The following is a 27,681-nucleotide window of genomic DNA, read 5'->3' on the forward strand; positions in this document are numbered from 1 at the left end:
AATTCCCTTTAAATTAAATAGAGGATGAAACTCCAGTACTTTGGCCACCTCATGCGAAGAGTTGACTCATTGGGAAAGACTCTGATGCTGAGAGGGATTGGGGGCAGGAGGAAAGGGGGACAACAGAGGATGAGATGGCTGGATGGCATCACTGACTTTATGGACATGAGTTTGAGTGAACTCCAGGAGTTGGTGATGGACAGGGAGTCCTGGCGTGCTGCAGTTCATGGGGTTGCAAAGAGTCAGACATGACTGAGCGACTGAACTGAACTGAACTATGCATTTTGACTTTTTGTTAGATAATGTATATGATGCCTTCCACTTAATACGTGACCTGTTTTCAGTAATTTTTAATTCCTTTTCCCCATAAAGTATTATTTGGCATATTTTGATTTGGATCCTAATATAAGTTTATTTTGAAGCAAAGAAAACAGTGTTTCTTTGAGAAAATAATGAATAATTATGCTGTTTGGCTCCCTTCCTACTATTAGAATGGATGAGTTGAGATTCTTTTGAAAATTTGTAATAGTTTTTTGTCCTTTAAAATAATGTTCTCTTTTCATCAAACTTTAACTGTGCTCTGTGAATGAAAATTACCCTACTCATGAGACAGGGAAGCATTTTGCATGGTTGTTTTTAGCTGTCTTTATTCATTGTCAGCAGAAGCTGGGTTGGCCAATACATACTTGCCCTTTTGTTCTTCTCATAGCTTAGACCACTTGCTGTAACTTACTTCTCTCTTTACAACCTAAATTTGTTGAAATACAGTTCACTATCTTATTCTGAACAATTTTCTGTTACATCTTTTTTTTTTTTTTAAGTTGTTTATTCAACAAGTCTTTGCGGCAGGCACACAAAACTCTTTAGTTGCTGCATCTGGGTTGAACCCTGGCCCCCTGCATTGGGAACATGGAGTCCTAGCCACTAGACCACCAGGGCTCCATTTCTATTTAGAGAAGATTGACTTTCTGTTTTGATGAGATTGTCTCTCCATTTCTATTGAGATAAGATTGACTTGTTTCCCAGGTTGAGTATGTTTAGAGTTTCTAGCATGAAAGCCAAAACTGAAGTTATTGAAATGCATCATCAAAGAATGTATCACTTGAAGGGTACTTGTGCTTCCTGAACCATTTTTTCCCTTCAGTTTGCATTTTAACAAAGCTCCTACAATTTATTTCTTCTCTTAATTTTTTTAACATACAAAACTGTTTAATTAAAAAGTAATTCCATTAACTATTTTGAGAAGCTGTCACAGCTTAGCAGTAGTCATATAAATGGATCTTCTATATGGTTGCTAGTATGTACAGAATGATGGGTCACCGCAGTGATGCATAAAACATAATTTCATTACAGATATTAAGGTCCCATTGTAAACTTCACATAGAGTGAGATCAGTTCATTCCTTGTTACTGTTGATAAGTGCTTAGATAATACTAGAGTGATACTATGTAGAGATTTTCTTAATCTTTTTTTTTTTTTTTTTTTTTTTTGGGCTGTGCTGCACAGTCTGTGAGATCTCATTTACCCTACCAGGGATTGAATCCAGCCACAATAGTGAAAGTACTAAATCCTAAGCATTAGACCACCAGGGAACTCCTTAGATTTTAAATTCTAAGGTAATTTGACTTCAAATATTTTTCATTTACTCTTGAGTAAATCTTTCATTTACTCATTTCTCCTGTAACTTTTCTGTATTTGCATACAGTATGTTGTATATATTTGGCCTGTGTCATCTGTATTAAAAAAGACAAACAGAAAAAAAAAACAAAACCCACCTCACTACTGCTTACTGTAGAGCATTTTCCATCAAGGCGTCAGACAGGAGCTAACATATCTGAAATTTTATATGTCTTTCCAATGGCACCCATTTCTCAAAGTCCATCTCTTGCCTGTCTTCAGATATTTTGGGTCTTGGCTTTGCCAATTATATATGACATGGGCAGACGATTTAAGTCACCTGAATTCCTATTCCTTACCTATAAAAGGGTGAAGGGCTGGTTTCCTCAGCACAGTAACTTTCTTGTTAAAAGAGCTCAATAAATGGTTAACTGCTATTAATATTAGCTAACAGAAGTATTGATGTTACTGTTGCTACAGTTGGACACAACATTAATAGTCTATTTACCCAGCTAATTATGGAATTCCATTCTATAATATCCTTGTTAATGTGGTCATCTGTCCTTTCCTTGAGTACTTGTGATTATGTGAGCCTCGCTGCCCAAGGGAATTCTTTTTATCTTCTGAGTACTCACTGTTACAAAGTTTCTTATGCTGAGTAGAAATCTGTATCCCTGTAATTTTCTTTTCATGATCTTGATTCTGTTCATTGAGGGTTGTATATAATTCATCAGTCCAGCTTCCCTGTAGTGGCCTGTTCACTAGCTTGGTCCCCTGAGTTAATTTGGAGCTTCCCCGGTGGCTCAGTGGTAAAGAATCTGCCTGTGATGCAGGAATCACAGGACACACAGGTTCAACCCCTGAGTCGGGAAGATCCCGTGGAGGAGGGCATGGCAACCCACTCTAGTATTCTTGCCTGGAGAATTCCATGTGCAGAGGAGCCTGGCAGGCTACATTCCATAGCGTCGCAAAGAGTCAGGCGTGACTGAAGCAATTTAGCGTGCACACACAGAGTTAATTATTTTTTCTGTTTGTGGTTCTTTACTATATATCCTTATATATTTTTTACTATATATATCCTCATCCTTTCCTTCAGCCTTTTAGGTTTTCCTCTAGTCAGTCCAATTCTCTTCATTTTGTATTGCTACTGGCCTAATTTAAGACTTCACGGGTGTTTCATGAAGTATTGCAGTGGCCTCTCTAGTCAATCTGAGCAAAACTCTAGGAGATGGTGAAATACAGGGAAGCCTGGTGTGCTGCAGTCCATGGGGTTGCACGGAGTCAGACATAACTCAGTAACTGAACAACAGCAGCAACAACTTCAGTCAATCAGGTTAGACTCAGTTACACTGCAGTAACGAAAGATCTGAAAGCCTTACTGGCTTCTGACAGTTGAAGTTCATTTTTTGCTCACGCTTCTTGTCCATTGTGAGTCGTTTACTACAGCCCTTCTTTGTATCCTCTTCCCTCCAGGCAGGAATTATACGGTTGGGGCACCCCTTGTCAAAGACTCCTGGTAAAGAGCAAAGAGCAATGGCAAAATACGTAATAGACCATTGAAGCCTCTGTTCAGAAGTGGTACATGGCATTTCTGCTTATATTTCATTGACTAGGACATTTACCACCAAGCTTAAAGTCAGTGAGTGAGAAAGTATTAACTATCACTGAGAGGTATCAAAGTCCCACGGCCAAGCTTGATGTCAGTGGAAAGGAAAGGGTAGCACATACTGGGAAAAGGATACAGTCTACCATGTCTCTTAATTAAGCTCTTCTCCAAGAATTATCCTCCAAACAGGTGCTAGTTATATTACTAAAACCAGATACGTTTCTGAAACACAACTATTGGTGTATGTGTACATGTTTTTAAAACCTTTGACCATGTTGGCTTCTTTTGGTATTTTCTTCACCTGTGATTTCTGAGTCAATTTCAGTACCTGAAAGTATGTAGGCCTTCTAAGTTTTATATCATACAATCATTGTTATTTTTCCTCCTTTCTGAGAAAGTGTGCTGCTTGTTTTCTTAATGTGCAGTTATCCCTTTTGGCAAAATGACTAGAATAATAAAATACCATTAATTTTTTTTATTCCTATAGAATCTCTGCCAGTTTGACTTGACTCCACTGTACCTCACCTTTTTGTGCCTGCTCACTCTCTTTTAAAGTAATGCTCTGTTTCAAACTGTTCTTAATCAGTCTTTGCCACTTCATAAGGGTTTCTGTATGTATTTCTAATGAACTTGTCAAAGGTTACACTTTGTATTTTAGGTTTAGGTTGTCTCACACTCCTCATTCATAGAAAAGTACTAAAGTACTTTAGCTGTGAATAAATTTTGGAAAACAAAAACTTGTAGTCTTTTTTCAGACGTTTCTTCATTTTGGCATTTTTAATATTACAGATATAATGGCTGTTGCTCTTATAATTTGTCTAGTTTCCATAATGTACCATACCTTCCCAAGTAACTGTTTAAATGAAGTGAAGCATTTGATTGAAAAGCTTTTAAAACAAATTCAGGAAATGTGTGTAGTTCATATCACCCAGAGTTTTTATTATTGCCTCAGTGATTTGCACCATATATGGGACTTAGGAAAATCTTGCTTTTGTAGCTTTGAAGACATACTTAAAATCCTGCCATGATGCTGTCAAATTGCAATTATGTGTGGGTATATGTGGTAGTATACTTTAATTTTAATTTTCTTAAGCTTTTAGAATTAAACACAGCTGATTTTGATGGAAAGGGTTTTTTTTGGGTTTTCTCCCCTCTTCCCCACCCCCATCCCGCCCCCTTCCCTCCTCTAAAATGCAGATCATTGGTTTGCACACAGTTGAAGATTACATGGGTCTTTTGATGCCATTGTGCTCTGTCTAGTCCACGCTTACTTCTTGGTGGTGTTTAGTCACTAAACCATATCCGACTCTGTTTTGATCCCATGGACTGCAGCCCACCATGCTTCTCTGTCCATGGAACTGTCCAGGCAAGAATACTGGAGTGGGTTGCCATTTCCTTCTCCAGGGGATCTTCCCGACTAAGGGGTCAAAGCTGAGTCTCCTGCATGGGCAGGAGGATTCTTTGCCACTGAGCCACCTGGGAAGCCCCCATGCTTACTTAGGGAGACTTTAATCTGTGGGTATTTGATTTTTGTAAAACATAATGGCTCTTCCGAGTCATCCATTGGTGCTGCTTTTTTAATGGTTGTTGGCATATTCCCCCCATGGAAGTTTATAACACAGCTGTAAAATTGCCTTTGGTCTGGCGCTTCTAAGTTTGCCAAGAGTTGGTATTTTAAGTGAAGATACTCAATTTGGAAAAGGACATTAAAAATAACATGGAGAGGATTAGAATTATATGATAAAAAAAACATTGCATTTGTAAATTAGTAGCTTTCAATACCCTATGGTATTGTGATCCAGTAGAGGTGATTATCAGAGGGCAGATGAGCAAGGTCCTTGGACATGGTAATTCAAAATGATAAATATATTTCAAAATGATAAATACATTCAGTAGAGGATAGTGAGTAGTACAGCCTTAGTTGAAGAAATGGTGATGTAACACTGCAACCTTGAGGGCCCTGGGGTAATAAATGTAATTAGAGCAGGAAATGACTAATAAATTCTCATTTTATTGAATTGCTGCAGTGTAGAGTTCTTTAAAACAAGTAGAAAGATGAGGCTTTAGACCTAAGGCTTTAGACCTAAAATATTTATTAATATTTTTAGGACTGGGAAAGGATTAAGACTTTAAATTTTAAATATAAATGTATTACTATTATTTGTGTGGTTAGAGAGTGGGATCAGACACTAAATGTTCGAAACTATTGTAGAATGGGCTTTTCAGGTTAGGCCAGTCCTACAAAAGGCCTTAGCCTTACAGAGATTTTGGAGAGGATGTAAATAATAGGGATTACTTGGTTGGAGGAGACAGCATCCACTCGGGCACAGTAGGAACCCGAAAGATAGAAGGGATCCGTTGAAAAAGATTTCTTTAACCTTAAATTGGGCTTCTCTGGTGGCTCGGATGGTTAAGAATCCACCTGCAATGCAGGAGATCTGGGTTCAATCCCTGCGTCGGGAAGCTCCCCTGGAGAAGGGAATAGGTGCCCATCCAGTATTCTTGCCTGGGAAATCTCATGGATGGAGGAGCCTGGCAGGTTACAGTCCATGGAGTCACAAAAATGGGGTTTCTTTTATTTAGTTGGGAATTGGGAGCACTGCAGTTTCTTGGGAAAATACTTCTTTGCATACATGTTTGATATAGATTGGGCTGCTGAGGTGAAGACTAATGCTGGTGAGGTATGAAGTTACATAAAATTTGGTGTATTTGAACAGCCCTGTAAGTAGATTGCACGAAGGGGCAGTTCAGTTGAGGATGTGGTGGAGGAATGCTATGCTTGGACTTGTATATCTAGGAAAGCTATAGTACCTATGGAATATGAGGGCTCAGAAGGAGCAGCAGCCAGTGTTGGCTCCCTTCTAAACCTCCCAGCTATCCTACCTGGGAAATGGATTGCTGATTTATGCTGTGGTTACCGCTGTGGCTCTTGTGATCTTACGTCAAGTCTGCCCGTGGTTGTGGGATTAGAGATTGGGGCTTGCCAACTTCAGAGTCAGGTTGTTCTTGTAGTCAATTAATGTAATTATTTAGAACCATTTGGCATGATGCAGAATCATGTGTACACAAACGCACAACTGGATTTCTTTTTTATTTTTTGGCTCCTGTTTCTTCTCTTCTTGAAATAGTGATTTTTAGGGAGGTAGTAGGGGACTTGGGATTATTTCCAAAAAGAAATACTTAGCTAGAATATTACTTACAGAACACTTTATAAATCTGAAAGCACATTGTGATCTTTTAAGACATTGTTGTACTACTTTACAGAATTTTGTCATATTTTAGTAGTAAGGTAATTTTTTAAATCTCAACAATAATGAGTGGGATTACTGAGTGGATAGCCAGGGTTAACTGATAGAAATTCTTAGCACTATTTGTAACGTTGATTTAAAGCAGTTTTTGGCAGATGAGGTATATCTCTAGGTTTACATATTTGTCAACTTAAATATAAATTTTGTCTCTCAAAAAGAATAAAAGTTAATACGGTATAAAAGAGGGAAATTGTATTTCTGATATACTGTAGTTTTTATATCTTAGCATTATCTCTTTTGGGATATCCCAGATGGTCCAGTGGTAAAGAATCCACCTGCCAGTGCAGGAGACGCAGTAGACAAGGGTTCGATCCCTGGGTTGGGAGGACCCCCTGGAGAAGGAAATGGCAACCCTGTCCAGTATTCTTGCCTGGGAAGTCCCATGGACAGAGAAGCCTGGCAGGCTACAGTCCATGGGGTTGCAAAGAGTCCGACACAGCTGAGCCATAGCACAGCATTCTCTCTCTTTAAAAAAAAAAAAGCTTAATTTTGTTCTTCAGGTATAATTAAAGCATATGAATACTAGTGCCAGTATTCCTAAACATTTGTTAACACTGGACAGGGAGGCCTGGCGTGCTGCAATTCATGGGGTCGCAAAGAGTCGGACACGACTGAGCGACTGATCTGATCTGATCTGATCTAATTTTCCACATATTGAGTATCCACTATGATTTTAGTCTGGAGTGAGTTGTGATGGGCTATAAGGAAATGAAATATATATATTTGCCCCAAACACATACACACAAGAAAATTCAAATAACAATGTGAGGTTGCCCCTGATTAGTGGTTACAAACAAGAGGAGTTTCAGTATTAAACTGTGAATAGGAAAATACTCAGCGTATAGCATTCATTTCTGACATACTTATTGAGCACCTATTACTTTTGAGCAGAACATAAAGCATATTGCATATCATAACTCCAAATATACAAAGTATATTACATGAATAATGACCCCAAAATGATTGAGAAGCAAGGACTTATTAGTATCTCAATATATTATCTGCTACTGAGCCAGCATAGTTCCAGGTATCAGTCAGGTGGCAGAACTCTCTTTCTTAGCAGAGCCACATGTCTTCTCACAGTTCCTCCCATAGCATAAAGCACAAGACTCCAGATGGAAATACTTTCTGTACTGCTTAGTCTTGAAGGATTCATGTGTATCACTGTGTGTGTTTATGAGAGAGAGAGAGAGAGTGTGTGTGTGTGTGAGAGAGATTGTTTGTTTTTTGGATCAGCCATAGTGGAGATTTAAGAGATTGTGGAGTATAAAAATTAATAATGATAGTTGCTGAGTTCTTTTAACCTGTTCATTGACTAAAAAGAAACTTCTTTACCCATCTCTACATCTAACAGCATGTCTGTACTTCTCTATTGAGTTGGGAGTCAGAGGATAGAGAGGGAGCACATTCAGCATCTTCACTCATTTGGTCCCAGCCTTCTCTGAGGTACTTGGTGACTTTGCTAACGTTCTGTCACATCACTGGTGACAGGGTTACTTGTGATAGCTCCCTTATGCAGAAGTCAGGCAGGCAGGCAGTCACAGATCTAGAACAGTATTAAAAACATGGCTTCATCCAGTGCAACTGTGCATTCTCATGTTTTCCTTCCAGTGCGAGGAAAATCACTGATCACGTAGACACTGGTTATTGGTTGAAAAATCACATAAGTCATTTATGACTCTGATTTGGAACCAGATGTTTTTGGATTGAAGGAGCAGTTCTTTCCATGGCTGTTTTGTGTATCAGTGGTAATAATCTTTTGTTGACATTGCCTGACAAAGAAATATGATCTGTAGTGGAAACTCCAGGAGATGTATTAGCACAGAGTAGACCCTCAGCATTTTCATTAGCTTTTTGCCTTTTGCCTTTGTCCTGGGCTGTGCATTGCTGCTCCTCCACTCCAGTCCCTCATTTGTGCTGGAATGAAAATTGTGAATAGAAGTTGTTGCTTTTACTTCATAGAAGGGCAAGGGTTTTGAAACAGACTACACGTTGTCCTCTTTAATGAGAGATGTTATACTGTCAAAAGCCTTGGAGTTTTTTCTTTCCATAAACTGTAAATTCATGTTTTCTCTGTTATTGAACAAATGGGTTTTTTGAATTCTGACCTTTAAGACTTATAAGCTAATGAATATAGTATTTAAAAATGGTATTTAGTAAGTGAGGATGAGTGTCAGTAGAAGACAGTGTTTAATGTTTGGTGTGACTCTGTACATGTCCTGTTGCTTTCCATTATTGATTTTAAGATATACCTTCAATTTAGTAATAGCTTTTGGAGAATAAAGAAACATTAATCAATTACAAGATAAACTTGGACTTTAAAAATGAATAAAGAATTGCATGAATGTGACAGGATATATGTCATCTACCTAAAAAATGCAATTAAGTCCCTTAACTAGAGAATAAACTGTTAATTTTATTTTTTAGTTTTGCTTCTTGAGCACTTTCATCTTATGGGTTTTCCTCAATTTCTATTCTAACTTTAATGGAGTCATACAGTCTTTAATCCTAAAAAGCAAGTTTATTTATAATCTTAGAACAGTCTGGTTACTTTGAAAATGATTTTTTTTTTTTCATTGTAAATTAAGGAAGTTTGTTGTAGAAATAGTTTTCAAAATAATGCTAGTTGAAGCCAGTGGCTTTTTGATGCAACACTGTTTTAAATTGGCTCTGCCCACAGGGAGTTACATTGTGGCCAACAGAAACTATTGCCATTTACTAAGGCATCTAATCTGTAATGAGTTTGGTGAAGGTTTGAATTGTTTCCATCCTCCTTGATGGAGTGGGAATTACAGAGGCAAAAGCCACGTGCAGAATTGCCTGAATATTCAATAAAGAATTGCTGTGCAGCTCTTTTGCTGGTGGGTACAACCTTGTATAGAAGAATTACATCTTCCTTTCTGACAGGTTTTCTTACAAAATATGTATCATTTCATTGAATAGTGTTAGAGATTACTGTATTTCATCAATTTCAAAATGCACATTCTCTCCCACATTTTTATATTTTCAAAATCAGGGATATTCTTTACAAATGATGGCAGCTCACAGTTGACTGGGTGGCAGTTATGATATAGTTGCCATCTGCCTGTATTCCAGTGAACTCGCTCATAGCTATCTGTATTGTTGTCACTTCGGTTGAATTGTATGCATTTTTGGTATTAGTTGAGTTCAGTTGCCATTAACATGTCTTCAGAAGGAGTACCCTGTGACTTGACATGGGAAAATAATGTACATAAAGTGGTGTGAAAACTGAAGCAGGGCACAATTTAGATATGAAGAAAGCAAATATTCATTAGTGAAGAAATGACTGCAGTTCCTCTGTTTGTTTGTTTGTTTGTTTTGGCAAAGCCATAATGAAGTGCTTTACCATATCTACAAAAGGAAAGTACCTGGTTGAAGAGAACACGTGTACACCTGTGGCGGATTCATGTTGATGTATGGCAAAACCAATACAATATTGTAAAGTAATTAGCCTCTAATTAAAAAAAAAAAAAAAAAAAAAGAGGCTCTGGTATGCTTTTGTTACCAAAATCCCTGCTAAAGAATTGACTGCCACACACCAAGCAAGTCCAGCATTAAAACTTGGAAAAAAGGGCATCAGACACTTGGAAGAATTTCTCTGAGGTATTCATAAGAAATGCTGTATGTATTCCCAACATTCTTGATCACAGAAGAATTAAAGTCACACAGAGGTGTGATTGAACTTGAAGTAATTCAGAAGTGTAAAATGCTTCAGGAATTTTTCAACTTAATTCTTTTTTTTTTAATGTGTAAGAATAATATATAATGAAAGTCTGTGCCCAAAGTCAGAAAGTTCTTTCAGTTTAGTATAGTGTAAAAATTTTAAGTGATGAGAAAACATTTTGCCAATTTAATTGGTAATGGTTTTATTTTCAGTGGTGGATCTTATCTGATTATTGATTCAGTGACTTGCTAATTTGTTATTAAAACTGTATTCTTGATATAATTATTGTAGGTGCCTAATGGATAAGAACTTCGTTAGGATTGGGAAATGGTTTGTCCGACCCTATGAAAAAGATGAAAAGCCAGTCAACAAAAGGTGAGTCTTTGCATTGCTTTTGGTCTTTTGGTTTTTTTTGCTTGACTGCAACTATCTTTGGAGAAGAGATGAATGGAGGAAGCAGCTTTTATTTACTTTCCAATAATGTTAATAGTTTAGATGTTTGAAACAGATTCCTGGATCACATTTTATTAAATACTCTATTACTAAGTTTTTGTGGAATATTAAATTCAGCTAGAAAAATTATTGGTAACCCATGTCTGATTTCCTTATAGCCACACTCTTTGGAATTGAATTACTCTATTTTGTTATTCTCATTATTCTAATTTATCTTTATTCCTTAAAGTGTTATGTGGCATAACTTTACATCAATAGTCAAGTGAATTAAAATGGTGACAGTTTTTTTAGAATTGTTTGATCCCCTTAAAAGTTGGTCAACACGTTCTTGATAGTTGCCAGACCAGGACTGGGAATTACTTATCTAAACAGTCCTAAACTTTTAACCATCATGTATCATATGCAAGGCTTTAAAGGCAGTCTTTGATACTAAACAAACATGGAATTTTAGATCAATCAAGCCAGAATCAAAATCCAAAACCATCAAAATCTAATATTTATCTCAGTTTCCTTTGAACACAGTGTGAATTTAATGGGAGGTTGGTGATTATTTCATTTTTATAGAACTGAGGACACAGTCTTGATTCTATTTTACTATCTTTGAAGTTGTCCTAAGCTAAGGGTACCAGCTAGTGGCTGTAGACAGGAGCTCTTGAAGCCCTTGTGGAAGGTTCAGTTGTTTGGTTAGTTGGCCAGAATTTCAGTTGGCTACTCTGCCTCATCTTCTGATAATACCAGCCTTCTCTCCAATCTGTATGTCATAAAGCTTTGATTTAAATGGTTGTGGAATCTCCTTATTAACTAAACCTAATTTATGAAAATTGGGATTTTTCAAATCAGATAAATTAGGGATTGACTTTTCTTTTTCTTTTTGCCAAATCATCATTAACTTCCTTGAAATATTTCCCCCCTTTTAGTACACTTAGCATTTATTTAAAATTGTGTTTAAGTAGGTAGTAGGTATTGTGGGTGTCAAAGTTTGCCTGAAAAAGGATAATGATTTTTAGAAAAAAGGTACTAATGTGTCTGGGTGTGATTCTGTTTACAGATGCTTTGAATGATGGAGAGGAACTTCATTTTCCTTTTATTTTTATTGATTTTGTCTAACTGATGAATGTTTCATGGACATAATTCATCTTAGCTTTTTCTTTAAATTTATAGAGGACTTAACTTTCCTGCTGGTTAAAGTTTGGGCTTTTATTGTTGGAGAGTCTGAATGGTGATGCATGGTCTTGCTTTAGTGCAAGGTTCTCCTTTGCCATCCTTAGCGCGCCTCTCCATGCTCAGTGTACATTCTCACAACTGGTCTCTGATAAATTAACTGAGCCAGTCCTGAAAGTTTTGACCAAAAGGTACAGATATTTGTGTGATGATTTGTGAGGAATTTGTGGATGAAGAGGAAATGTAGAAATAGGAGTAGCTATTGTAGCTAAATGTAGAAATAGGAGTGGTTGAAGGAGTAGCAATTACTATTTTAATATAAAAAATAATGTTTAACAGTCAGATGTACTTCTTTTATAGCTTGTATATCTTTATACTGTATTTAGATACTCAGAGTCTTCCTAACTTGAGCAAACCAGATGTAAATAATACATGTAATATGTTTGGATATCTGATTTTGTGTACCTGGGAGGCTATTGATTTCTGAGCAGTGTAAATTATTTTATTATTTTGAGACTTTATAGTTGTGGTTGAATCTTGTGCAGCTTTTCGTGTAGAAATATTGATACTTTTAAAAAGCTATTTTGGAAGGTGTTAACGATTAGAAAACATTTCAAAGCAAAGATTCTATTAAAAAATTTGGCATATGGTATAATAAAACTTTATTAGGGGTAATGACTTTTTCACTCTTGTTCTCTGAGTGGAAAATAAAGTATCTTGTTGGATGTTGAATAGAATCTCAGTGCTTAAGTCATTTTGGGTGGATAGGGTAGTGCTGTAGGGGAGATCATTTAGGATTAGAAGAGTTAGTATCACATCCTACACCTCTTTTTACAAGTTATTTGCTTTTATAAAAGTTGTTTAGTTTTTCTGAGTTGAACTTATATTTTTTGCTGTTATTGAATTGATAATGATATCTTAGAGGATTATTGTGAAGATTAAATGAGTTAATTTATATGACTAGTTTATAATTTAGTTGAGAAATAAGAAGAACAAATTAATCTTCTTTAAGCTTCTTGTTCTTTTTCCTTTTTTTTAGTACATACCAGTTTAATACCAATGGAGAGGAAAATTTGCTGCAAATGCTAAATACATTGTATGTACAAATTAATATTTTTAGGAATTCCCTAATTTGATATCATTAGACCCAAATAAAAAGAACATACTGTAAACAATAATATTCTAAATATTAAGTAAACTGATACTAGCATATAGATACTTTTAGATCAAAAGCACCACTTAACACACTGCATATTTTAAGTAAGCTAAAATAACTGTTAATAGTGGCGACAAAAAGAATATATTGATGACTAGGTTTCATGAGTTCGATTAATAATATATTTTTTTTGAGCTATCATTTCTCTCTGTATTGATAGTAAAAATAAGTTATTTGTTAAAGGACTCTGAAATTAGAGTTCTCAAAGTTTGATACGAGATGATGTTCAGGATAATTAAAGAAAAATTATATATGTGTATAAATTTACACACACAGATTTGACCAGGCAGGTCCAGGAAGATAAAAGAAATTTATATCATTTTTTGTTTTTGCTATAGTAGTGTATCTCTTGTTACTCATTCTTGGAAATATAATCAGTAGGAAAGAGAACTTGGCTTTGTCCTAAAAAGTTGTGACAGCTGACATCAAACAAATAAAATTTCTGATTTCTAAGGCATGTTGAACTTGAAAAAGCCTTAGCTTCCAGAGTATTCTTAAAAACAAACCAGTAAAAAAATGTTCTTTTAAGATAACGTAAAAATTATCCAGTGGGGGAGGTTCTTTCTATTGGAAAGATGTCTGTCTTCTACTTTAGTCTAGTTTCAGCCCACATTTGACTGCCACAGAATTTGAAGTTTATATTCCTTAGTCTTTGAATGCCATTTTTAACAGAATAATTGATTGTCCCCAATAGCAATTTGGCTCTTTGATCTTTCCTGGTATCAAATTTATGGTAGCTGAGTTAACACAAATACGAACTTGCCAGTGCATTTTTTTGAATTAATTTGCCATCTCTTCCTCATGGGCAAACCTGCCCTGCTCTTGTGTAATGCTCCAAGTAGCCTCACGTGTTTTCAGATATTTTAATTACCCTTGTGTGTGTTGTTAGCGGATGCACATGCACGTACACAATTGGAAGTGTATTACTCTGAGTGCTTTTGTGCCATCTCATCTGGATATTTTCCTGACCCTTAAGCCTGGGATTATTTCTGTAACTTCCTTTTTATGTTCTTATATTACCTAATGTGCAAGAGATGTACTTGTCCTTTGATTTTAGTAGCAAAAAGCAGTTTCTGTGTAACAGGATAGAATGTTTTGAGGTACCAATATTCTTTAGCACTTTAAAACTTTCCTTCCCTTTCTTTCCTCACCCTCCCCTGTCTCTTCACCTCTTCTTGTTTTCCTTGCCATCTTCCTCTTTCCTGTACTTTCCTTATATTATAGCCCCAGTCATCTGTGTTTGCCTCTTGAGATGCAGAGATAAAAATTCAGGGAAAGGGATCTCACTAGAGGGTAAGCAAATATTTAAACAGGCACTTCATTGTGAAAAGTAATGAGAATCTCTTATTGGTGTCCAGAAAAATAAGGTCATTAGTGATAGCCTTGTAATTTTCCTTATAAATTTAATTTGCACGTGTATGGTGCCTTTAAGAATTTATGATGGGAAATTAATTTAGAAAAGTAATGGGACAATTTGGATGTATTAATCATACATAATAATTTTACCATATTTTTTGTTTGCTTTTGGTGGATCTATAAAATATGTAGTCATTTTCCGCTAGCTTATCTGATGGAAGATATATCAGAAGGTACTATGTATTATGTCTGTTGAATTTGAGAATTGTGTGAAAAGTGAGAAGATGAGATTAGAGTCCTGGGGAGCGTCTGCATTTACAGGATGGGTAGAGAAAAGGGATACATAAAGGAGACTAGGGAAGGTCAGTGAGAAAGGAGACAGACCCAAGGGGTTTGGTATCACCAAAGTCATGAATTTCTAAAGTGTCAAGATTAATCAGCTGTCTCTACTAGTGAGGACATATAAAATACATTCTAAAAGGTAGTTAGGCAGTCATGATGGACATGACATGAGCAGTTTCATTGAAGTGAATTTCAGGTTGTGGTAGCCTAAGTTATAAATGGGAGTTGAAATGAAGATAGGAATGTAGACTTCTTGCTATATTTTGTCACAGGTATCTGCACAGTGGTAAACTGTTGGATCTATTACTAGGAAGGGAGGAGACATTTAATAAGAGCCTCTGATGAGTCTTAGTGATACTGTCTATCCTTCTTAAAAGTATCCTTCATATACCACGCACTCTGCTTTGTACTTTCACAGACATGATGCTTAGAGTGTTAAATTGAAAGACTGGCTCAACCGGAAGTAGCTTGTTCACTTTTTAAAAATTACTTTCCTTTTTTTTTTAAAATAACCAAAAGGCAATCATCAATGTTGGTTTTTGTATTTTGTCCTATTAGTAGTCTAAAAAGTACACAATAAAAACTTATATCCTGAATATCAGTAATGGGTTTTCACAGTTTAAATATATACTGTCCAGTTTCAAAATGGATTTTAAACACCCTACAGTAAGAGATGTGTTGTGCTAAGTCTCTTCAGTCATGTCCAACTCTTTGCAACCCTGTGGACTGTAGCCGCCAGGCTCCTCTGTCCATGGGATTCTCCAGGCAAGAATAGTGGAGTGGGTCACCATGCCCTTCTCCAAGGGATCTTCCTGACTCAGGGATTGAACTCATGTCTCCTGTATTGCAGGTGGATTTTTCCTTAAAAATATACCTATATATCTGTATACATATAGATATATAGTTGAACATATATATACATTGAAGAGGTTTTGTGAATAGCATTGTTTTAATTCCTGCTAGAGGACCGAAACTAAGCTGGAAACAGAGCTATCCTTGATCACTGCTCCATCCAGAAATATAGATGGTCTCCCATTAATTATCTGACTTTGTGGGACTTACTGAATCCTGTGGACTTTAGTTTTAGCATTATTATTTCTAAAATGTTTCCAGGGAGATTGTAGAATCTGGGCAAGTCCTCAGTGTATGTACACACACACACACACACATATGCATGTATATCTTTTCTGCCTTCTTTGTCTACCACCAGGAACATACTGTTTTCATTGTGTTTCTGTTTTGGCTGTAAGCAGGAAGTAACTCCTTTATTTACCAATTCAAGGGATTTGATTACTGTTCCAAAAGGTCTGAAAGTTTTCAAGAATGTGTCTAGAGAAAGGGTTTGTGTTAGTTGCAGTAATAATGTTCATAATGAGATTAGCAAGAGGGGAGAAGAAATTTTAGGTACCAGTGGGATTTATAAGTAGTTGGTTTACTTCTTTGATGTATTTGGACTGTTAGAGGACATAGGGCATTATAAAAATGAAGCTTTTATTAAGTGTGGTTCTTCAAAGGTGTTAGGTTTCTATCTGAGAACCTGACAGAATGTGAGTTATTTCTCATGTAGGGTTTCCTTAATAGTTGTGTAAGTTTGAGGTATTATAACTCAATATTTATGGCTAAAGAATATGGAAGCTGTGAGTGTTCAGATGAAATCTTAAATTATGTTAACTGTGAAGCTTCCGTTGGACTGTTCAGGTCTGGTCTGTTGTTACAGTCTTCGGCCTGTCTGGATCTTCTGACTTCCAGCTGCTCATGTTTCTGATACCCTTTGTGTCCTTCTGTTGGACTGCTTTTGGTGAGGTGCTCCCGTATAAGACCACAATGTGGTGTCAGTGTTTAGGGTGTTACCCGAGTTTTATCTGGCATTCTTGTTCCCCAGAAGAAGCCTTTTGTCCAGACAGAGTTGCCCTTCCCAGTTCCTGGTAGTATGGTTTCAACTCCTTTTCTCTTTTGTTCCCGTTCTTCCTCCACCCTGCCACCCTGCTTCTGTCTTCTCTGGCAACTCAAGTTAACTTTGATCTCTCTTCTTTGAGCTGCTCCCCTGAGGCAACTTTTCTAGCTGTTTTTTCTTCCTGACATTTTACCTCAGTATTTATCAATAGTATGTTTTTACTATTCTTGGTGTGTGTGTGTGTGTGTGTGTGTGTGTTTTATTTAAAATTTTTTATTTTTCTCTTGAATTTGTACTAAGATGAGAATCCATTAAAAAATGATGTCTTAAAATTGATTTAATGTAAAACAAAATATCAAAGTTTTTAAGATTACATTCCCATTTTAAACTATTACCTTTTATAAATGGGTTAAAACATTTGTTTCTTATAATTGTCAGTTTTGCATGAGTCTTTTCTCAATATTATTTAGTGATTTGTTCATGTTTCAGGTTTGAGCAGTTGGGCTCTCTTTATGATGGTTACTTTAGTTTAAGTATTCCGTAAGTAGAAAGCAGACTTTACCCTGTTGGACTTTGCCACCTGTTGCTGGCCTGTGAGTTGCAATTCTGCTAGTGTAAACAGACTTAACATGTTTTGAGTTCTTAACAGACCTCATAGAAAAAAGGAGGCTTTTCTAGTTGGTTGCACACAGAAGAGCCTAGAAAGAACCTTGATGGGGAACATTTGAAGCATTATTATGTACCACTGAAATTGACCCAGTGTTGTTTGCTGAGTTTATCTGGTACTGAAAATGTAAGAAAACAAAGAAACATCTCATCTTAGTATATGTAATTGAAGACAGTTGACTCAGGTATTTCTCTGTTAGGTGAATTGTTTTTAAAAAAAAAAAAAAAAAAAAAGACTGTAGAAGGTACGTTTCACTGAAGGAGAAAATTGGACTGTTAGCTGGAGAATTTTGAGCTTTGTCTCAGTGGACTTTAAAGTATTACATCAGTTTCAGTGTAAGCATGCCACTTTGTTTCTTATTTATAATTTCAGGATCTAAAAGTTAAGCTTTATATCAGTGTATGGTTCACATCCCTGAAATGACCACTTTCTTCTCCTAAAGATTTGTTGGATCCTTGACTATTTCTAGGCCTTGATTTCAACTAGAGTTTTTTAGGAAAGAAATAAGACATTGTGATAGCCCTTAAATACCCAGTTTGTGAAAATAGAAAAAAATGGGATTATATGCTTTTACTTTTTGACTTTATCCCTGTAGCCTTTCCTTTACCTGGTCTCTAAAAACTTTACTGGTTTGAGACACATGATTATGTTCACGTGCTAAATTAAACATGTACTCTTTTGTATTAACCTTGATCACTTTGTGCATGTTTTGTAGGTTCAAAAAGATAGATTACTAATAATGGCACTAATAAAGGACCCTAATAATGACAAGGCCTCCCTTTACCCCAACCCTTAGAAATATATGCAGTTAAAAATACCCAGGAAAGACTCAATAAAGTACTTGCTAAGTGCTTTTCAAACCAGAGGATGCTTCAGTCGAAGTATCATTTGACTCTGTTTGAAGTACAATACAGGGTATGTTCTGTAGCTGCTGTGGAACAAAGCATTCTGTATTTGTGCTTTGATTTACTGTAAACTAAGCTTCCCAAGTTTCAGAGCTCTTTTAATTCCTCCAAGTATATATATCATAGAGAAGAAGCCTTCAGTTGGGCCATTGGCACATTGTATATCTGATCTCTTTTAAGGATTCATGTAGTGCTCCTGTAACTCCTTTGAACACATCAGATATTTTCAGAAGCAGCTGAAGTCCCTGAGCCGCCAGGTTGGAGTTGATGTGAGGATGATATCAGACAGGATGAGGCAGCTGAGTAAGGACCAGTCATCCTGACCTACCATGTAAAGATTCAGAATCATCAGTATTGAGTTCAGGAATTAGAACTTCGTGTACATGTGATTTTTTTTCAGGAATTGGATGCACAAATATATACATTATTAAAAGTGCTACTGATGGGCCTGCATCTACCATCCAATAGACTGCTCCTTTGGACATAAATGACAGAAGTTTAGGACTGTGTTATGACTCCTGGTTATGCTGTTAGTGTACATAGTCAAAATGATCCACTTGCTGTATCCTGAGTTTCTGTTCTTATTTCACACCCCCCCCCCCCCAACCTCTGAGTAGGAATAATAATAAGGGTATATTGATGTCTATATATTGGTTGTTTTGGGGACTAAGTGGGAGATAATTAATATGAATGAATGGATTGACAGGTTATTTAAAACCTATTTCATAAGTTTCCTAGATTCTTAGAGCACTGTATATACTCTTCACTGTATTATGAATGAAACCTTTCAGCTTTTCAGAATTAAATGATCATAATTCAGGAATAGCATTGTGTATCATTTTATTTTTCCATTTTCAGATTATTTAATATTGTTTGTATCCTTGGAAGGAAAGTTATGACCAACCTAGATAGCATATTCAAAGGCAGAGACATTACTTTGCCAACAAAGGTCCGTCTAGTCAAGGCTGTGGTTTTTCTAGTAGTCATGTATGGATGTGAGAGTTGGACTGTGAAGAAAGCTGAGCGCCGAAGAATTGATGCTTTTGAACTGTGGTGTTGGAGAAGACTCTTGAGAGTCCCTTAGACTGCAAGGAGATCCAACCAGTCCATTCTGAAGGAGATCAGCCCTGGGATTTCTTTGGAAGGAGTAATGCTAAAGCTGAAACTCCAGTACTTTGGCCACCTGGTGGGAATAGTTGACTCATTGGATTAAGACTCTGATGCTGGGAGGGATTGGGGGCAGGAGGAGAAGGGGACGACAGAGGATGAGATGGCTGGATGGCATCACTGACTGGATGGATGTGAGTTTGAGTAAACTCCAGGAGTTGGTGATGGACAGGGAGGCCTGGTGTGCTGCGATTCATGGGGTCACAAAGAGTCAGACACGACTGAGCAACTGAATGGAACTGAACTGATACATCAGAAGGCTTCCCTGGTAGCTCAGATGGTAAAGAATCCACATGCAATGTAGGAGACCTGAGTTTGATCCCTGGGTTAGGAAGATCCCTTGGAGAAGGGCATGGCAACCTACTCCAGTATTCTTGCCTGGAGAATACCCATGGATAGAGGAGCCTGGTGGGCTACAGTCCGTGGGGTTGCAAAGAGTTGGGCGCTACTGAGTGACTAAGCACATATATGTTGAAGTTGTATTATTTATATAAAGCATGAATTAAAAGTAGTAGATACTTCCCGAATTTTCCCCTTGCTTGAATAGGCATCTGTCAAACCTTCTAGAAACATATTTTTGCACTTGCTTTTTACTTCGCTTTTTTCCCTATTGTTCCTCATAAGGGTGCCAAAAAGGGGACAGTTGTTTTCTATTCTTTTTCCTTCTTAAACACATTTATCACTTATGTAGCTTGAAGTGAGAAGAATGATCTAGATAAGAATATTTGACATGGAGTGAAGAATGATAGGTAAAATTTGGACTCTACTGCAAATATAAAATGAATAAATGCCATATATTTTAATCAACTCATTAATTAGTGAAAGAACAAGTAACATGTGAAAACCAATTCAGAGATCATTTGAGTAGCTAGCTTTTTCTAGAAAATTAATTGGTATATATGCACCTACAACTTAGTAGCTATTTGAACAAATAATGTACATAAATTGAAAGAAGAAAATTTATTTTTTTTCTTACCTCACATTGCTTATAAATAGGACACATGTGTCTGTTGAGCACCATGCAGCTTCCCAGACCTTGGAGTCAGGTTGGCTGTCACTGCTCTTACTTCCTGTCCCTACAGATCTGACTTTATTGCCATGAATGCAGTATAGTGTAATATTGAGACTGTAGACTGCCTTGAGCTAGTGGTTTGTGTAGAGTCCAACAGATGTCACTTTATTCCCCTGGCCTTGCCAATCTAAAATATCCCGGCACATCTGTGTGAATTTGCCGCAGTGTTCTGAGGGTGTTGGGTACATAGTCGAGGAACTGAGACACTAGCTAATCCTTGGATTAGCTATTTTCCTGATACAGTATTGTAAGGACAACCTGTCTTCCATTGACCTTATTTCAGAATTTTGAATAAATTTCTTTAAAAAGTACTCCAAGGAGCTTCTATTGCGAATTGTCAAATTTTCTTTCAAAAACAACTTGCACAGAATGGTGGTGGTGCCATTGATTTTCCTGGTACTGTCCATGATTAATAAACTACCTCGTGTTTATCCTCAGTCAATGCCCAGTGTATAGACTGTTCTAGTAGGCCAGTTAATCATGGCGCTGTGATACATTTGAGCTATAGTATAGCAGTTTCTTGAACTTTTTGACTTCACAACACCTGTGAACGTTATTGAACACCCAATAGAGCTTTTGTTTATTGGGTTATACTTTTCAGTATTTAAAGAAATAAAACCTGAAAAGTTAAAATGTTTATAAATTTAAAAAATAACAGTAACAAGCCCATTATATGTTAACACAAATAACTCTTTTTTTAAACTAAAATAACACTTTTTAAAAGATGAAAATATTTAGTTAGAAGAGTGGCACTGTTTTTGTGACTCTCTTTAAAGTCTGGCTTAAGGGAAAACAGCTGTATTCTTGTGTCTGCTTCTGCTTATAGTTTGTTGTGACATAAAACACCGTGTAGTCTCTGGAAAACTCCATTTTGCACTTGGAGAAAATCAGAGTGAAAAGGATAATGTCTTCATGTTATTTTGAAAGTAGTTTTGACCTGCTGCCTGCTTAGCATTCCTGCACTTTAAAAAAATTTCAACAAAGATGTGGTTTGTCTGTATTTTATTCTTAGGCTGGGGCAGGTAAACTTTTCCTGCACATAGTAAATATTTTCAGCTTTGAAGGGCATATGGTTTCTGTCAAAACTAGTCACATCCCACACTGCACTGGAAAAGCAGCCATAGACAATATGTTAGCAAATAGGCAATAGACTGTTCCAGTAAAACTTTATTTACAAAACAATAGGTGACCATGAAGTGGAGCAGGACCTAATGGTCCTCCCCTACCTTCACCCCACTCATATCCCCAGCTTGCCTTTTGTCTGTGGAAAAATTTATCCAAAGAATAAGTTTAATCCAAGAAGTGAGAAAATGGAGAAACAAAGAAAAATCATCAAAGGAGACCTAATGAGCAAAGTCAAGGACCTCAGGGGTTATAGATAATATTCTGAGCCATGTCCTTTGAGCTGTCTTATAAGTATTAAAATCCCCACTAGGTGGAAGTTTACATGATGACCAGACTCTGGTCAAGACGTAAGCTACCCTAATTCCAAGAAATGGCCTCAAAGAAACCAATTTCAAGATGACTGTCAGAGCTAATGGTGCTGTTTCTACATGTTGCCGCCTCGCTCTGTCTGTAAAAGCTCTTGCCCACCGATTGTCAGTGGTGGGAAGTTAGCCGCTGGACAGGAGTCTGCTCTCCTGCTGGTTGCCACCCTCTGAAATAAAGCAAACTCTTCTTTTCACCAACTGGCCTCTTTATTGACCTTCCAGAGGCAAGCAGCTGAACCCCCACTCTCAGTTACAATGGGATGTAGTTGGCCCTGGTACCTAAATTTGAAGACCTCTGCCCTTAAAAGGAAATTTGCCGACTGGATAGGCTAAAGTGATTGGCTGGGAAGCCACATAGCTAGAAAGTCGAGGATTCAGGTCTAGGCATTTCTAGTTTCACAACCATTATTTTTCCTCAGTTTTTCATGCTGACTTCACTAGTAAGGTTAATGATTATACCTTTACTGTAGGAGTGATCATTGTAAATAAATTTTTTGAGGTAAATATTTATCTAATTACAGAGTTAATATAGGGGCTAGAATTTAGAATCTCCATGGATACCCAAGAGATGATTTTGTATGTGTCTGTATCATAATAAATCTCATGCACAGCATAGCATTTTAATTCTCATGATAATTCACTAAAATGCACATATCTGATAGTGTTTTCTCTTTAACCGAAAAGCTATTTTATCCTATTTAAATTATTGTGTAGAATGGGAAATAAATGTATATAGTGTAAAATTTAAACAGCACAAAATTACATAACTGAAAATATCTCCTCCACTTACTGCCCAGTCAGTTTTTCTCCTAGTGTTAAATCATGTTGAACCTGGAAAAACATGAAAATGTTGGTTGTTCAGTTGTGTCTGACTCTTTGTAACCCCCGGGACTGTAGCCCACCAGGTTCCTCTGTCCATGCAATTCTCCAGGCAAGAATACTGGAGTGGGTTGCCATTCCCTTCTCCAGAGGATCTTCCCAACCCAGGGATCAAACCCTGGTCTCCTACATTGGAGACAGATTCTTTACCATCTGAGCCACCAGGGAAGCCCCCAGGTTCTTTCTGTCTTTCCAGAGATTAGTTTATGCAGATACACAGTGTGTATGTTTATTTCCCTTTTCTATACACATAGTATACCACATGGTGCACGCAACCTACCCATTGTTCCATCGCTTTATTTTACTTTATAGTAATGATGTATTGAAGATCAATCCAAGTATGTACCTGTGGGACTATATAGGAAGTTTACTACTTTCAGGATTTGTTTACTTTGTTATCTGTGTTCTCTGAAAAGCTTTTCTAACAGTTTGTTGTTGTTGTTTTAATGGTTTGGTTTTGGTGTTTGGTCAACATGAATAAAATAACTTGACAAAGTCCTTCCAAAGATCTTACTATTGTCAGGAAGGCAAGATATAAACACTTAAAGCAATTAGAGATAAGACACTATATATAATTGGTGTCTTGGTTTGTGAAATATTAAGCACTAAAGGGGAAAATTGTAAGATACTGATGTGGGTTCTAGTGGAGAGAAAAGATTCATGAAATTAACTGTATTTTGTCAGATCTGAGGTTTGGGTGACTTGGGGTACAATCGTGGAGAGGAAAATAGCAAGGAGACATATCCCAGTGGTGTCTTAAGCAAAGACTTGACATCTCAAGAGGAAGGTATGGTGGAAGATAAGAGATAATTTCTAATAGGAGACCTCAAGTGATCATGACAGTTACATAGAAGTTCTTTTATGACATTTCTCTGTTGTGGGCCCAAGATGTAGAAAAGATGATGAATTGCTTTGCAGGATCTGTGTATCACTGAATTTATGTGCTTGTACTAAGAAACTGTCTAGGTGTTCATTTTTGGTAGAGAGCTGAGCCACAAATGAATTTTGCCTGTAGACACTGTTCTGTCCTTAAGCCACAATGATAGATTTGGGATTTTTATTTATTTTGGTGAATGAATGTGGGCTAAGGATATGTTCTTTGAAAGAGCATAACATCAAAATAGCAAGTTTAAAACCATGGCAGATTTCTACATTAATGAAGCTTTGATTACTTGTAATAGTTCGTGAGTACAGATAAGAGACTTAAACGCCATTTTAGTAATGTCTAAATAATTAAAGTAGTTGTTAGAATTTAAGAATTGCAAAAGAGCCACCAGTAAACATTGTCCTGAGAATTAAAGATCTTAAACAGAAATACCAAGCTTCTTTTGATGGCTCAGTCCAAACTGGCCACTGAGTTATGGAGATTCATCTATAACTTTTCCCTCTTGCTCTTGACTCCTTGCTTCTGCAGATTTTATTAACGTAGTCTGGGACTGTTTTTAGTTAGTGCCTTTTGTATTGTCTTATTTTCTCTCTTGCCAAGGATTTTAGCATTTACAACCTGCAGGCTCTTACTGCTCATGATAAATTTTTTTTGAATCTATCAATGTCTCACATTATTGCAATTGAGAGGCATCTAAGCCTTATTATAGAATTAACAGGGATTTCTTTATAGCGCTCCCTGGTGCCACTTTGGCCTCTCTGTGTGGGTTTAATCAATTGGCATCTACTTCAGACTCAAAGAGAAGGCATCAGCAGAAAGGCAGTCATGCTTCCCGGAGTCCGCAGTATAGGCTTGGATGTGTTCTCATAGTCAAATTGAAATGGTAGAATAAAAAGCCAACCAAGATAGAGATATTCAGTAGCAAAACTTCAAGTTGGAAGGAAAGGGAGCTAATATTTGTAAGCTAGGAATATTATTCATTGAGATACTGTGCTAAATGTTGTACATAAATTATTTCCAGTCTTCACTACATACTTGGAGCTTTGTGTGATTTACCTTGGTTTTACAGATGAGATCGTGGAGACCTAGAGAATTTTAGTAACAGAGTTAAAAAGTGCCAGGAGAAGGGCAGGACCTTTCTGCAAACTGCTTGCTGGGTCCTTGTGTCTTATTATTGTGGCTCAGTGGTAAAGAACTCGCCTGCCAAGCAGGAGACACAGGTTCGATCCCTGGGTCAGAAAGATCCCCTAGAGAAGGAAATGGCAACCCCTCCAGTATTCTTGCCTGGAGAATCCCATGGACAGAGGATCCTAGTGGGCTATGGTCCATAGGGTCACACAGAGTCGGAGACGACTTAGTGACTAACAACACCAGCATTCCTCAGCCTGTAAGGAGTGGTGGTGAGCAAGACTAGACTGGGACCAGGGCACAGCGGGATTTCTGTTTTCCCAGGGCTCTTGCCCATGATTTCAACAAACAAAGAATAAGTACTATCTTCCTTCAAAAAATGAAAAAAGTTAGAGAAAGATAAAAAGTATACAGGCTTACTGTTAGGTGTGACGTCATAAAGAACAAACAAAAACCAAATGATTTCGCTTTTTACCTCCTGGGCTAACTGCAGACAATGGAAAACTATTTTGTGGAGAAGGAACACAAGAAAAGACAGATGACAGTGTTCAAGGTTTTGAAGGAGATTCCTAATCTTGCTTTTCTTTTACAGACCTTGCTTGCACTATAAAGCCCAAGTAGGACATTTAAATGCATATTTAGAAGGAAGAAAGAGTTTCCAGGCCTTGGGCATTGGTTGGGCACTTGGCCTAAGGGTCTAAGGTGCAAGCTGCTCAGTTGAGGGCTCCCTTGTGGTCATCACCTGGTTTGCTTCTTCCCCTAGCACTGTCAAACTGGAAGTCTTTCTAGGTATCACTTTGAATCCTTGGGTCAAAGGAATAGAGATCAGGGGTACAGAGAGGTGAGTTTCTACCCGTCTTTTGAAGTTTTGCCTAAATATTCAGTGACTGGTGCTTAATAGTAATTTAAGAATACACTTTATTTGTGGCATTTAGCCAAATTTAGAATTTCGGAGGAGAAAATTGTTACCGTTCCCTCATTTATGTATTAGATGAGGTGTGAGAAAAAGCAGCATTCTTTCAAAGCTTAAAAATTGAGCATAGGTTAAATGCTTAGGAAAACTTTAAGTTTTAATATTTAACAATATGTTTTATTCAAGAGGTGTGTAACGGGGAAAAAGTACAATAAAGAGATGCATGTTAGTAGGAAGTTTTGAGAAAGCTGCCTGATAACCACCTAACCCTTGTATTGGTCACGTGAAGCTGAGAAGGACAATAAAATAACAAACCTTAGTTTTCTCTGTTAAGAGGGCGAATGTTAAACTACAAAGAATAATTTCATGCATTCAGATCCATCTTTAGGGAAATCAATAATTGGGTTAATATTTATAGACAGAAAGTATGACCATCAGTCAGTTAAGAAACAAGACAATATCCTAACTCCAGCAGAGTTGTAATTTATGTGATTGATAATAATTTTTAAATTTAATTACTTTTCTAGCATATGTTTGGAAAGCATTCTAATAAAACATTCAGGTCTAGGTCCAAGTGTATATTTATTCACCTTTGTCAGTAATAGATTTTGGGTTTTCACCAAGTATATCTTTTATACCTTCTTTTCTTTTCCGCAAATTAAACATTTTCAGAACTCTGTTAGATTTGGGCGGGGGGCTGTTAATTATTTTTATTATAGGGAAATTAATTTGCACTCTGTCTTACTTTTGTTTAGGTCCTGCTGTTATTTCACCGTTTGATGGACACACTTAATGGCTAAATGAGAGAAAAGTAACCTAAGACCAGTTAATATAAAATTGAGTCCAGTGGGATAGTAACACACTGAGCAGTCTCATTCTTGTTTTCATAAGAAAGCTATAATGTTGTAACTCAAATATATTTCCCAAGGTCACAGAGCTAGACAGAGGCAGACTAGTAATCTTTTCTCCCCGTCTGTAGTTCCTTGTGCTTTCTTCTGTGTTACATAGCCTGCAATGATTTAAGTGCTCCTGAGTTTTTTAAAAATTGGAGGTTCAAAAAAATTATAAAAGTAATAAATGCTCTAGGAAAAATTAGGTAGTGTAGAAGGCAACAAAAACCTCCCTCTTCAGCTGTTTTGCTCCCAGACTCGTAAGAGGTAGTCCCTGTGAATGGTCTCTTAGGTATTCTTTCAGAATTTTATTCAGAGGACTCTAATATTGTATCTCTGTACTAGTAATTTTTATTTAATTTACCATAAAATTAAGAAAAAACACTTTACATTTTAATCCAGTTTCCCAGCTTCCAAGTGTGGACTTTGAAACTACTTAATGCTACTTTTTAATAAAAGAATCTGGTTTGTTATGTGACTGGAGTTGGAGGAACCTGTGAGGTAAGAAAGTCCCCTTAGCTTTTTAAATAAGAGGTTAAGTAATTTGCACAGAGCTCCATAGTGTTTAATTCCAGTAAGTGGTTCCAACCTTTAGATTTCTGTTCTTCCCACTGCCTCTCAATTCATTTTATAGGCTTAAAAGTGAACTGTGTATCATAGCAGGTGTGTTTCATATGTGTTCTAAAGGAGTTGCTTTAAAAAATCCAATCCATCAACCTCCCGGCACGCAACAGATACTAGAATATTTGTATTTAAATAAAGTAATTTTTCATTACAGTTCATTAAAAAAGTGAGGGGGTTGTTATTTTTAAGAACTTTTCCATAGTAAATGCGTATGATTTTAATTTTAGTTTCATTCTGCTCTCAGAGAATCAAGTTGTTTTTCTTCATACTCAAAAGCTATTGTGTTGGTCCTGACCACCTTTCCCAGCAGACAAGAATCTACTTGGGCCTCCTGCAATGTTTGGTCCACTCAAGTGCCAAATTTCCTATTAATCCATTTCCTCCAGTTAAAGGGCAATTTTAAAATTATGTTATGTTGCAAG

At 36.8% G+C, this 27,681-nt stretch overlaps 1 protein-coding gene across 5 annotated transcripts in view; it reads left to right on the forward strand.

Annotated features, from left to right (window-relative positions):
- The window catches only part of MED13L (mediator complex subunit 13L), a 280,536-nt gene that overhangs the window by 146,771 nt on the left and 106,084 nt on the right, over positions 1–27,681 (forward strand). For 3 of the 5 annotated variants that reach the window (XM_055550352.1, XM_055550351.1, XM_055550355.1), the window contains 2 exons: positions 10,508–10,591; positions 12,870–12,926. In XM_055550352.1, coding sequence (XP_055406327.1) covers positions 10,508–10,591; positions 12,870–12,926 — 141 coding nt within the window. The remainder of the gene's footprint in view (positions 1–10,507; positions 10,592–12,869; positions 12,927–27,681) is intronic. The other 2 variants (XM_055550353.1, XM_055550354.1) reach the window with 1 other exon arrangement.

The sequence above is a fragment of the Bubalus kerabau genome, chromosome 16 (assembly GCF_029407905.1).
Source record: "Bubalus kerabau isolate K-KA32 ecotype Philippines breed swamp buffalo chromosome 16, PCC_UOA_SB_1v2, whole genome shotgun sequence".
NCBI lineage: Eukaryota > Metazoa > Chordata > Mammalia > Artiodactyla > Bovidae > Bubalus > Bubalus kerabau.